Source organism: Haliotis rufescens, unplaced genomic scaffold (genome assembly GCF_023055435.1).
Source record: "Haliotis rufescens isolate VD_foot unplaced genomic scaffold, xgHalRufe1.0.p SCAF_82, whole genome shotgun sequence".
In the NCBI taxonomy this organism is placed as follows: Eukaryota; Metazoa; Mollusca; class Gastropoda; order Lepetellida; family Haliotidae; genus Haliotis; species Haliotis rufescens.
Window position 1 is genome coordinate 183852 of NW_025964375.1, and position 12074 is coordinate 195925.

Genomic DNA, 12074 nt, shown 5'->3' on the forward strand with positions numbered 1-12074 from the left:
AACTACTAATGTGTCATTATATCATTATCAGGCCAGCGTGGTACAACTGTAATCCTTCTGACAGACCCCGTTATAAACAATTTTAAAACTGTAAACTCATGACTTTTCACCCGGCCACATGCCTATATATGTATGCCTCATGTCCTAATTCCAGTGATATATTAGTCTCTCCTTTCACATCTAGAAATCAAAATGTGCGAATAGCTCCTTCAAAACAATCCAAGTGCATCGTCAACAAATGATTCTACAGCATTAACATACAAGAAAGACGTGAACTTCAATTACATAACGCTTTGTTGTTAAATTATATCAAATCAAGGTCGTTTACAAACTATAACGTTAATTTCCACTTTCCCTTGTGCTAACCTCTCACGTACGAACATTTCTACTCTGCTAATTATCAAAAGGATTACCTAAATATAATAATGCATATTCATCAGAAACAGTATCGTTCTTACCTGACATACCACCAGCTCTCCTGACCGTGTGCTAGCTGCTGGCGGCCCAGATCGCCATGTATATGTTCTATTCGGCAATCTACAGCTACACACGGACAATCAATACTGGCACTGGGTGACTTTACCTTGCATGGTAAAAGTAGTAAAATATGCATGACTGTGATAAGATAGATCCAAAGTCGGTGCCATGAAAGCACCAATGGTTTGTTGATCTTATTTCTTGCGTTCGTTAAGGTTTCTGATTTCTTTCATGTTCTACCTACGATAACAATGTATTCAACTGTGTGTGGTGTTTTCCTATGGCGACCTCTGCGTCACATTGTCGGTCTGCACAATACATGATTACAGTGTTTAATATGAATGGCGCCTGCATCAGTAATGACCCACTGCAATCAAAAATAGGTCTGTACATCGCCGTCATCGTTACACACCTCCTGAACGATAACGGTAAAAATCGATGAATAAATTGAGGAGCAAATGAAATTATACCTCTCAGTTGTTTTTGTTTTTCATGTTTGATTTTCAATTGAAAATATTTTAAGCTAGCGATATTATATTCTCAAAATGAACTGTACTGGCGCTCAGTGAGGTGAAATAGGGGTTTAACGTCGCGTCCAAGATTACTGCACTTATATAGCGACGTGCATGTACGTGTGTGTGTTCGTGTGGCTGCTTGTACTAGTCCGGACTGATGCCGATTTATAGTGCTAGCCCACTGAGATACTATGCCGCAGTTTAACATGAATACCCCACTCAGACACAGTATACTGACTCCGAGCCGACCAGTCCTTGTTTTAGCCCCTTAATGCCGATCACCAGACAGGGTAACAACAAGTACCATCTTTTAACGTCTTTTGGTATGACGCGGCCGGGCATCGAACTCCGGACCTTCCGCTCTCCGGGAGGACGCTCTACCAGTAGACCACGGAGGCGGTCCCGGTGGTTCCTGAGTAGGACCCGGATACCCAAAGGACTACCCGGACCTGTGGTTAGTCAAGTGATATATTGTTTAATGGCAAAAATTGTTCGCATTTCTTTCTGATTATATAAATTTGAATAGAGATAAAACTTAAGTCAACTTCAGTGTATGCATGACCAGATCGTTTATACGAGTATCTAAAGACATTTTGCCAGGGCTACGGTCAAACTATGCCCAATCGGACATTTGTATCTATCTCCTGAGACCTACAGTGGGTACCCGGGTAGGGTCGGGTAATAGTGGGGTAAATTTGTTTTGGGGTGACCCGAAATGTTTGCACGCCACGGATTCTTGTTAGCTCAAACGTTCAATATTCTTTGGTGATTGATCTTCTACGGTAGAACATAGATGACTGCTCTCTATTCAGTTTTGTCAATTTCGTTGCTAATGTGTTGGGTTCCTTAGAGTAAAAGTCAGTAACTATCAGCAAGTCATTGGACTAAAAGTCACAATGAAAGGCCCCACGAAGATCCGGATTAGAATAGGTCTTCAGCAACCTATGCTTGCAGTAAGAGGCGACTATCTAATATGGTAAGAGGACACCAAAGGGATCGGGTGGTCAGGATCGGGTGGTCAGGATCGGGTGGTCAGGCTCTGTGACTTGGTTGATGCATGTCATCCTATCCCATCTGTGTAGGTAAATGCTGATCTCAATCACTGGATTGTGTGGTTCACCACCCAAATCAGCAATATGTCACTTCATCATGAACATCACATTTATTGTAAATAAACAGAAAATTACCTTAATCAAATCCTATAACAAGTTCACATGGATGATACCCAGTGTAGAATAGGTCTTCACCAACCCATGCTTGCCATAAAAGGCAACTATGCTTGTGCCAAGAGGCGACTAACAGGATCGGGTGGTCAGCCTCGCTGACTTGGTTGATGCATGTCATTGTATCCCAATTGCGTAGATTGATACTCATGATGTCAATCACTGGATTGTCTGTTCCAGACTTGATTATTTACAGACCGCTGCCATACAGCTGGAATATTGCTGAGTGCAGTGTGAAACAAAAAAAAAAACAAACAATAACATGGATTACTGACTGCTTTGTTACAGTTGTTGTGATCAGGTAGCTTCTTATAACATAATCAAGCAGGAGTTGGAGGGCTCAGTACAAATGCCTGTCCCACTTGACTGACAGCTAACAACAGACAAAAAAGCACCTCTTGACAAAAACAACACCTCTTTAATGTTCTTGCATGATCTAAAACAGTTTAACAATAATGTGGTTGAGGAATATGCAATACCTGCACAACAATGTACAATGTTTCATCCAATTAACAATGGTCTGGAATAAAAATATAACAGATTGGCAAAGTGAATAATCTCAAATTTGGCTACTCAGAATTTCCAGTCGTCTCTCAAGAGTATCTCACTTTCTATCAAAACATTATCAAACCTGATCTTACACTATGTTCCACATCGTGTGGCTTCTCACAAGAATTGTTTCACTAAATTAATAAGCTTTTCGGAGAACCAAGTCAGCTTCTTGAAGAAACACAAACAAATGGACCATGTTGGAAGAAGGGGATATTGTCATATTTCATAGAAGTCCCAACTCAATTATTTATAAAAAGAAAAGAAACTAGGAATATATTTTGCTATATCAATTCAAATCTGAAATGTGCACTAAAAACAATCAATAACCTCCAGTCAAATAGTGAGTGAGTGAGTGAGTATGGTTTTATGCCGCTTTTAGCAATATTCCAGCAATGTCACGGCAGGGGACACCAGAAACAAGCTTCACACATTGTACCCATGCGGGTTAGTAGTTGAAAAATGTGTACACACTGTTATATAACTGTATGCATTCAACTATCAAAGTAATATTTCAGGTCAATTCTTTTGCATTGGACTAGCTTCCACAACTTGGGATTCCTACTGCAGCTGAATGTATCAAGCAGTTAACTAGTCATATCCCCAGCATCTCTGTACATCCAAGCAATTCAAACAGGCATTCATGAAACATATCATCCCCAATTCTGTCCCTAACAGTAAAAAATAGAAATTTCTAATGGGAGAGTCTATTTGAACTTGGGGGGGGGGAGAGAGAGAGAGAGAGAGAGGAGCTTATTTAACAAATAGTTTGTTCAGAAATATGCCCAAAATGAATAGTTTGTTGGCAGTGGCGAAAAAAATGAATTGTGGAAAATACCCATACCCACCCCCTCCCCTATACTAATCAAGTGGATGCTCCTTTAGGCAAAAAGGGTTTAGAAATGGCAATGCTCAATTTCTATAAGTACATGTAATAAAGATGAAAATAACATTTTTCACAAAGTCCACAAGTGAATATACAATTTCACATCAGATATACATCAGTCATATATATATATTTTGCATTAAATAAAATCTTCCTTGAACTGCCTGAGTAACTTTCAGCTTGTTAAACAAATCTCCATGTAATGATGTATATTTTAATAAAGACAATGGTAGACATTGAGCCTCCCTGCAAATCTTACACTGGCTACCTGTTTATGGGAATTCTTTATGAGACGTCCTCTCGTCTACCATGGTCAAGGAGCTCTCTAACACTGATACAGCAGTGGTATTTCAAGTTCTATTTTAAACTATTGAAATATTTACATGCAGAAATTCAACTGTGATATTTGAAAATATTGTAAGAGTATTACCGGTAGGTGGGATGGACACTGGACAACTGGTAACTCAAAACAAACTTTCTTGCATCAATGTGGCACCATGGAGAGCAAATCACAAATTGAAACAGGCTGTGGCACAGTTAGGATATTTGTACAATCTGAGATACTCCAAGCTGGGATCATCTTCAAAGTGTCTACAAGCTATTCAAGGGAGATAACTACAGATCAGAAAATTAGAGTTCTCTTTCTTGACCTTGCAGTCTAAACCTAATGATATGTGACAACAACTTGAAAGACATTGTGTATGTGTAAAAATAGCATACAAGTATCTTATGTCTTGATAGATAATTCTGATGAATGACCCATTATACCGCAGATGTGCATAGAAACTTTGAACAGTTCCCCTGAACAGAAAACTATGTAGGCCTATACCCTTCCAGTCATATTACATAGCAAGAGTCAAAACACATCAATTATTTGTTTCATACATATTTTATAAAGACATTTCAAAATTTGAGGTTTCAGTCATATTACATAGCAAGAGTCCAAACACATCAATTATTTGTTTCATACATATTTTATAAAGACATTTCAAAATTTGAGGTTTCAGTGTTTCATCTAAATTTTGTCAATAGTGTGTAGAAAGACTGGCCCCTTGAACAGATATAGGTGGTTAAAAAAAACTCTAAATGGCCCAGTGATGAATATTTGTCTTAGGTAGACAAATGTTAACTATTAACATTTTAGTGATAGACAAAAGCCTGTGAGTGAGTGAGCATGGTTTTACGCCGCTTTTAGCAATATTCCAGCAATATCACGGCGGGGGACACCAGGAATGGGCTTCACACATTGTACCCATGTTGGGAATCGAACCTGGGTCTTTGGCGTGATGAGTGAACGCTTTAACCACTAGGCTACCCAACCACCCCACAAAAGCCTGTGGAAACTTCATGCTACATACCCCAAATCTATATCCTGTCCCTTATCTCAAAGTAACCACAAAATAACAACATAGTTAGGAAAATGACTGATGATAAATTTTATCATCATTTTTTTCCTAACTGTGTCGTTTCATACGAATTGGAATTAATTTCATAACCTAATTTTTGATGTATTCAAAAGTGTTTTAAGTTTGACAAATGGTTAGATAGCCTATTTTAATTGTACCTTTGATGTTTTCCTATCATACTACAGTTGGCAAATGTCAGAGACACACTTAATGTACTCGACACAATGTAACCATATGGGAATCAAACTCATGTTCTAGGCATGATGTGCAGCCACAGCAACTACTGTGCTACCCGATTTGCCCTTTAAAATTACATGTATCAAAGATTTCAGAAATACTCATATCAGCAATAAGACAAAATATAGAATGGTTCCTCATGTCCCTATCTTGTTCATCAAATATTTAAAAAATATGAAATATTTACATAGATCTTTATACACATTGAAAGATTTCTCTTATTCCAGATAGGTCAAAATGTCGTGAAGAAAAAAATAAAATAAAACGAAATGTTGTAAGGTTTGGTGCACAGACAATTTCCCATAACAAATTCTTAAGTAGAAACTAAAGCTAAAGATGTGAAGATCAATATTTACATACAGATACTTGAACTGGAGATTTGGAGTGCAATGTTTCGAGTGATTATAAAACATTACTGATGACAAATTATTTTTTAATAAAATGACAAAGACTTTCTTACAAAAAGTCCCACACACCTAATGGAAAAATGAGAACAAAGTTTATACAAATATAATAATTTGTATATGGTAATACAAGAATAGTGCAAACAAAATAATGCTGAAAGTATTTCTGAAAAGTAAAACATTGTTGAATAAAGGAATGATGCTAGATAGAACAAATCAACTAAAGTTTGCTCTAAAATATATTACTATACAGATATCCTATGCATAACACGTCGTTAAGTCTGGGAAGAAGACAACTGTGGAAGAACATGATACACAAATGTACAGAGTAAACCAGGAGCAGGTGTGATGATCCCGGTATCTATATATCGACATACGAGGCTTTTAAAATAAACAAACTAGCTTACAGATTGCACCAAGCCTAGAATATGGAAAGTATACACTTTCCATTATTCCACAAAATCACAAAATGAAATTAAAGTGTTTACCACAAAACAACTGTTTTTAAATATGATAAACTGCCACAACAGACTCAACTAACACTGCTCAGAAGCCAAAGAATTCAACATTTTGATTGAAATAGAAAAATTCTATTATTTTTTCCCCACCTACCCAAGTAAATTGATGTAAATATGAGGAAAATTACAATTGTTTGTCAATTTTGTTTGATATATGTGTGCAAGCAGTGTGGAAAGTATTGTGGCTAAATGAAAACAAGATTGTGTCTGGAATCTTTGTAAACCTTCGAATTCTGATAAATTCCTTCTGTTGTTGTGGAAACTGATACTTCCATGTCCAGGGCCCACGTGCACAAAGCGATCTTAGCGCTACAACTATTGTAAGCCTATGTTAAAGTATGGGAGTTACGAGCATCTTAGCGCTAAGATCGCTTTGTGCAAGTGGGCCCAGGTCAACAAAGCAGGTACATAACATACACTAACCACAGGAAAACAGCCAAGGCAGACATATTTGATGTACTTTGTAAACTTTGAAAATTAGTCATCTCCATACTATATTTCTGTCATATTCACAATGAAGGCTCGCAGAGAGGTTAAAATACTTCACCAGTCTCAGTTTGACTAATGATATGTCCTGACTTTTCCTGATATTTTCCTTGAAAATCTCCCCATGTTGATCATCTTGTGATTATATGGATGATCATAACAAACCTGATTCTGGAACAGCGGTTTACAATCAGAACCAAACAGAACATTGGATCATACAAACTGAAAATCAAACCCAAACACTGTATTCCTACATCATCACACCTCCCTGATTGTACTTCACAACCGATTACCTCAACATAACTCTAAATAATTCTGAAATATCCTGTCTCAATACAAAGGCAAAAACATCCCATGACTTAATTTTTTACAGCTAGACATATATATAAACAAATCAATTTAATTACATTCTTAATTAATTATCAACCTGTGGCAGAAGGAATGATAAACTGAAGCCTCCCCATCTTCATCTTCACTACATGATCAGGACTAGCCTTGAGGTCTACTTACATATCTACATAGCGGTCATCATGGATGATCAGGACTATTTACAGCAACTGTCTGGACATCAATATGGATACCAATATAGATACCACTTCACAAAGCTGACAATTTAACAGTTTTGTCACGGGCATGCAAAAATCGTTTCTTCCATGCCTCTGATGGATGGAGTGAGACAACGAAAAAGGATAGTTAGACAACCAAACAATATTTTACAAGTTATTGTTTAATTGCAAATTTGATGTGAACATAAAGAACTTACCAAGTCCAGACAGAGTGAGTGAGTGAGTTAAGATTTAACATCACATCGGCAGTATTTCAGCCATATCATGACGATTGTTCAGACAGAACATTTTCTTACTTTTAACCATTCCCAAATTCTGAAGGTTCTCAAAGCGTTTTCTAAATGTAGGCCTTATGTGACGGGACAGAAAAAGCTGGTATGAATATTCTCCCAGGGAAACTGTTTAACCATGTGATCCCCAGGTAGACAGTTTATCTGGAAGATTGACTGACAGTACAGTGTATACAAACAAACATTCATCCACATCACAGCAGCTACATTAAAGCGTCACACTGCATCATGGCATCAACACACAGCATAATATATAGTATATCAAGTAATATTACAATCTTAAACTGTTCCCAGGCTCAAGTTTCAGATGTATTTTAGGTGTATCTTCTTATTGTATGTTCATGTGTCTATTACATAATTTGGGGGGTGAGTGAGTGAGTATGGTCTTACGCCGATATTCCATCAATATCATGGCGGGGAACACCAGAAATGGGCTTCACACATTGTACCCATGTCGGGAATCGAACCCGGGTCTTCAGCGTGACGAGTGAACTACATTATTTAGAACTAACCTTGATTATCTCAGGGTTTCAACAAGTTCTAAATGGATGAAAAGTTGAACCGAATCGTCCATAGTCATAGTCTGAGAGAGGGTCTCTTAACACATAATCTGCCTACAGATAGTGAGTGAGTAGGATTTTACACCGATTTTACTAATATTAAGACAGGGGACACCAGAAATGGCTCCACACATTTTACCCCTGTGGAGATAGAACCAGGACTATTGGCGTGACAAGCGAACGCTTCACCCACGAGGCTACCCAACCACCCACCTGCAGTTAGCCGGACCAGCACTGTCGTGGAGCAGTGAGCCAACTCCCTGGTGGGGAACGTCTTCACACACTAACGGGATCGGGTGGTCAGGCTCGATGACTTGGTTGATGCATGTCATCGATCCCAATTGCGTGGATCGATGCCCATGATATTAATCACTGGATTGTCTGGTCCAGACTCGATTATTTACAGAACGCCTTCATAGAGCTGAAATATTGCTGAGTGCGGCGTTAAACAACAAACCAACCAACCAACTTGCACAGGTGACTGGTGGAACATGTATAACATATACAGGTACTTTCTGTATGGCTGAAATATGACTTGCACATATGGCACAGTTGTGATTGCACTTTGGACAATATAAAGACAATACACAAGTAATGAGCAATGCATGTTGCACGGACATGACTGCATACACAGGTTATGGAAAGAGCTGTGCACATGTTCGATTCACGCCCTATGATACGTGTTCTTGTGCTTGAACACTGAGTATCTGATATGTATTTCTGATGCCAATCAAGGCAAGCTGTTAGCAACATAAAGCCTCACTTGTGGACACTTGATCCTGTACTGAACATAACAATATACTTGTTAGCATGCTAGAGGGTCCTGATGGGGTCGACACAAGGCAATAATCAGTATAATTTGGGTGTTTAGTCATTATTTTTTCGGCTTTGTCAACAAAAATGTCTCGGATCAGTTTTCCCAATCATATTTAGTTTAATTTGAATGGTGTCTTAAAATGTATGATATTTGGTAAGTACATTCGTATAGTCAAATTGATGCAAAGTAATTCTTATGGATATTTTATGTTACTCCTGTACAGCAAAAATTTGATGCATCTTCCGATAGTTTTAAATTAAGTAGTTTTATGGTAAGCAGTATACCCCCATCAGTATCCTCATGGCACCCTTGCTATTCACATTTAACAACACTAGTGATTATTTAACAACCTATGTCTCAAAAAGGTGTACCATAATACATCATAGGAGCAGGACGAGTCCAGTTAAGTACCTATACATGAGTGTTATGAGTTGTTCGTTTGCTTTATACACGAGGTCATCAAGCTTACAACAGCCATCATTCATGGTTAACACAATAAATATCCAAGATAAGTAAACTGAACTGGGGTTAGATATTATTAGAAAAATCACAGCAAATGATCACACCTGACTACACCTGGTACTGTCAAGGTGTGATGCTGACGGAGCAGCAGGACGCAGGATAACATGTGAAGTACTGTGCTCACCTGATCCAACCACTGCTCCATATCTTCCTCACCTGGGGCATTGACATGTGGGGGGAGTCTTGATCTGTCATCAGGGTATGATGCTACACCAGGGTAGCCAGCACAAGGATGAGCGAGCCATCCATGAACTACCATTGCCCAAGCCATACCTCTTCATGTTCTCAAATCGGACAGACATTTGACGTGTGTGAGTCTTGATCTGTCATGAGGGTTATGATGCTACACCAGGGCAGCCAGCACAAGGATGAGAGTCCAAGACCCCAGTTGTTCTTAACTTGTATAATTTTTATTCCTGACTCACAAGTATGACAGGAAATATGTCCATAATATTTTGCACCTTACATCAGTCAGTCAAATAACAGTTATACATATTTAAATATAGATTCAGTAAGTTATGTAATTTTCAGGTTAACAGTACTTACAAGCAAACATAACTGAAAGCTGTTAGAATCACGAGAAGTGAACTCGGAGAGTGGATACAGCAGTATCATTCATTACCATAACCTATTCATCTTACACAACATACCCTACAGTTCAGCCTAATCCTATATCAGCACCAATAACATACAAGCATCAACACCATGCACAGCGCTGAAAGGGAGACAAGTCTATCTTTGGAAACACTCAAGACATATTTCCTTTAGGCCACACATTTTTTATTTTTCGTTTCACGGCCTGCTGCCCCTACTGAAAAGCAGCCGGTCTAAGAAATCAATTAAACATACAAATATATATTTTTCTTATGTCTCCTGCTACTAATATAGACCCTTTTATACAATATAAATGTTATACATAAATTCCATGTCTACATCACTATCCGTGATTCAAGAAGCCAGCTGCAACTCAACAGCAGAATGATTTTCATAAAATAAATAATTGAAATCTATTTTGATTTTGATTTTGACCGACCTTGTGTGAGAGAGAAGGAATAAATTCGTGAAACATAAAATAAAAAAAGTGTGGCCTAACATCGGACAGATTTTAATGCTGTAAACATCTAGGCGTTAGTGAATATTATAGGTGTTCTTCATCATAGGTGATCTTCATATAAAACAGAGTCAGGACTTTTTGGTTCTTGGTCACTGAATAAGCGGTCCCTGGCGGATCTGTCAACGGAAGTTACGGATCGTTTGATGCCAATGCTGGGTTTGACACCGCCCTCAGGCTTAAGGCACATTGTTAATGGGCGATTCCCTGAAAAAAAGAAACAGTTAATGTCAATTATTATTATAAATTGCTATTACCAGAGGGGCAATGTCATTTATTAATTCCAATTACCAAAATCAAACATTACAACTATAAGAAGTCAGACAAGGAACAGCTATAGTGTACAGATGTCAACCAGGATAATTCATAAAGTATCCTTCATTTCTATAACAATAACAACATTTTCTTTGCAGCATCACTGGCACCAGTCCTAACAGCATCCTCACCGCCACGATTCTAAGATCATGTGACCATTTTATCCATGTTTCATTACGTGGCAGAAGAAAACTGTGAGTGTAAAGATTAAAGCTTGTGACATGGTTGGTGAGGCTAAAAAAATAATAGTCTTGCTTCTCAGGCACAGCCCACATCATCATAAAGTCTGCCACACGTTTCATTTTTATTTCCATTTAAAAAAAACCATTAAAAAATACTAATACCTAAATACAATACGATCAAATATAGCATGCGGTTACCTCCCTTTACAGCCCAGGCCTTCATTCAATTTAGTTTACTGTTAGACCCAGCCCAAATTAGAAGCTCAGTGTCTTCTTACAAAAAGGTTGTCATGCTACTGTTATTATACAATCATCTGAACACTAACGTCCCATTGTAGACTTTGCTTTTGTATCTAAGACCAGAAGAGATTGTTTTTCTAGCATACATGATGGTATATATATTGGGATCCATATACACAGCTGCAATGACATTTTTCTTGAATGAATATTTGACATGCAAAATTTTATACATGCACATGCAAGTATCTAAACTGCACTTGGCCAGATGCATGTTGTTTTTTTCATGGAGAGGTTGATGGGGCGGGGTCGAAGGATTAGGGGGCATGCAGAGCCGATTTATCTCTATAATAAAACTGGGGTGGCCTAAATACAGAGCAACATTAACATAGATTATGTATAACATTTATCATGCTTCTTTATTTCCTATAAAAAAAATTCAGTTTGTTTGATGTTTGGCAGACCATAATGTGTATGCCTGGCTGTACAGAGAGAAAGCTGAAAATAAACAGTAACAAGTTCGACTGTTGACACCACTATCCCCCATGATATGAAGACTTAATCAAGGCAGCCTATAAATAACTGAGTCTCCATCTGACTAACCAGTGGTTGATAGCATCAACACACAATCAACACCAAACACCTGGGTTTTATTTCCCCCAAAGTACAACAATGGTCACTCAAGACTGATTCACTCTTATGATGTGTTATCAGGGCTCATAGACACACAATGAACCAATACTGTAATCTATTATCTGTCCTGGTTTAATTCA

The 12074-nt window shown here is 38.0% G+C and overlaps 1 protein-coding gene across 8 annotated transcripts in view; it reads right to left on the bottom strand.

The window, feature by feature from the left end:
• Window positions 1-2613: 2613 nt before the first annotated feature.
• Window positions 2614-12074, bottom strand: part of LOC124144149 (pleckstrin homology domain-containing family D member 1-like) — an 88326-nt gene continuing 78865 nt past the window's right edge. For 2 of the 8 annotated variants that reach the window (XM_046513412.2, XM_046513403.2), the window contains one exon: window positions 2614-10774. In XM_046513412.2, coding sequence (XP_046369368.2) covers window positions 10611-10774 — 164 coding nt within the window. In that variant the 3' untranslated portion in view covers window positions 2614-10610. The remainder of the gene's footprint in view (window positions 10775-12074) is intronic. The other 6 variants (XM_046513446.2, XM_046513420.2, XM_046513463.2 and 3 more) reach the window with 5 other exon arrangements.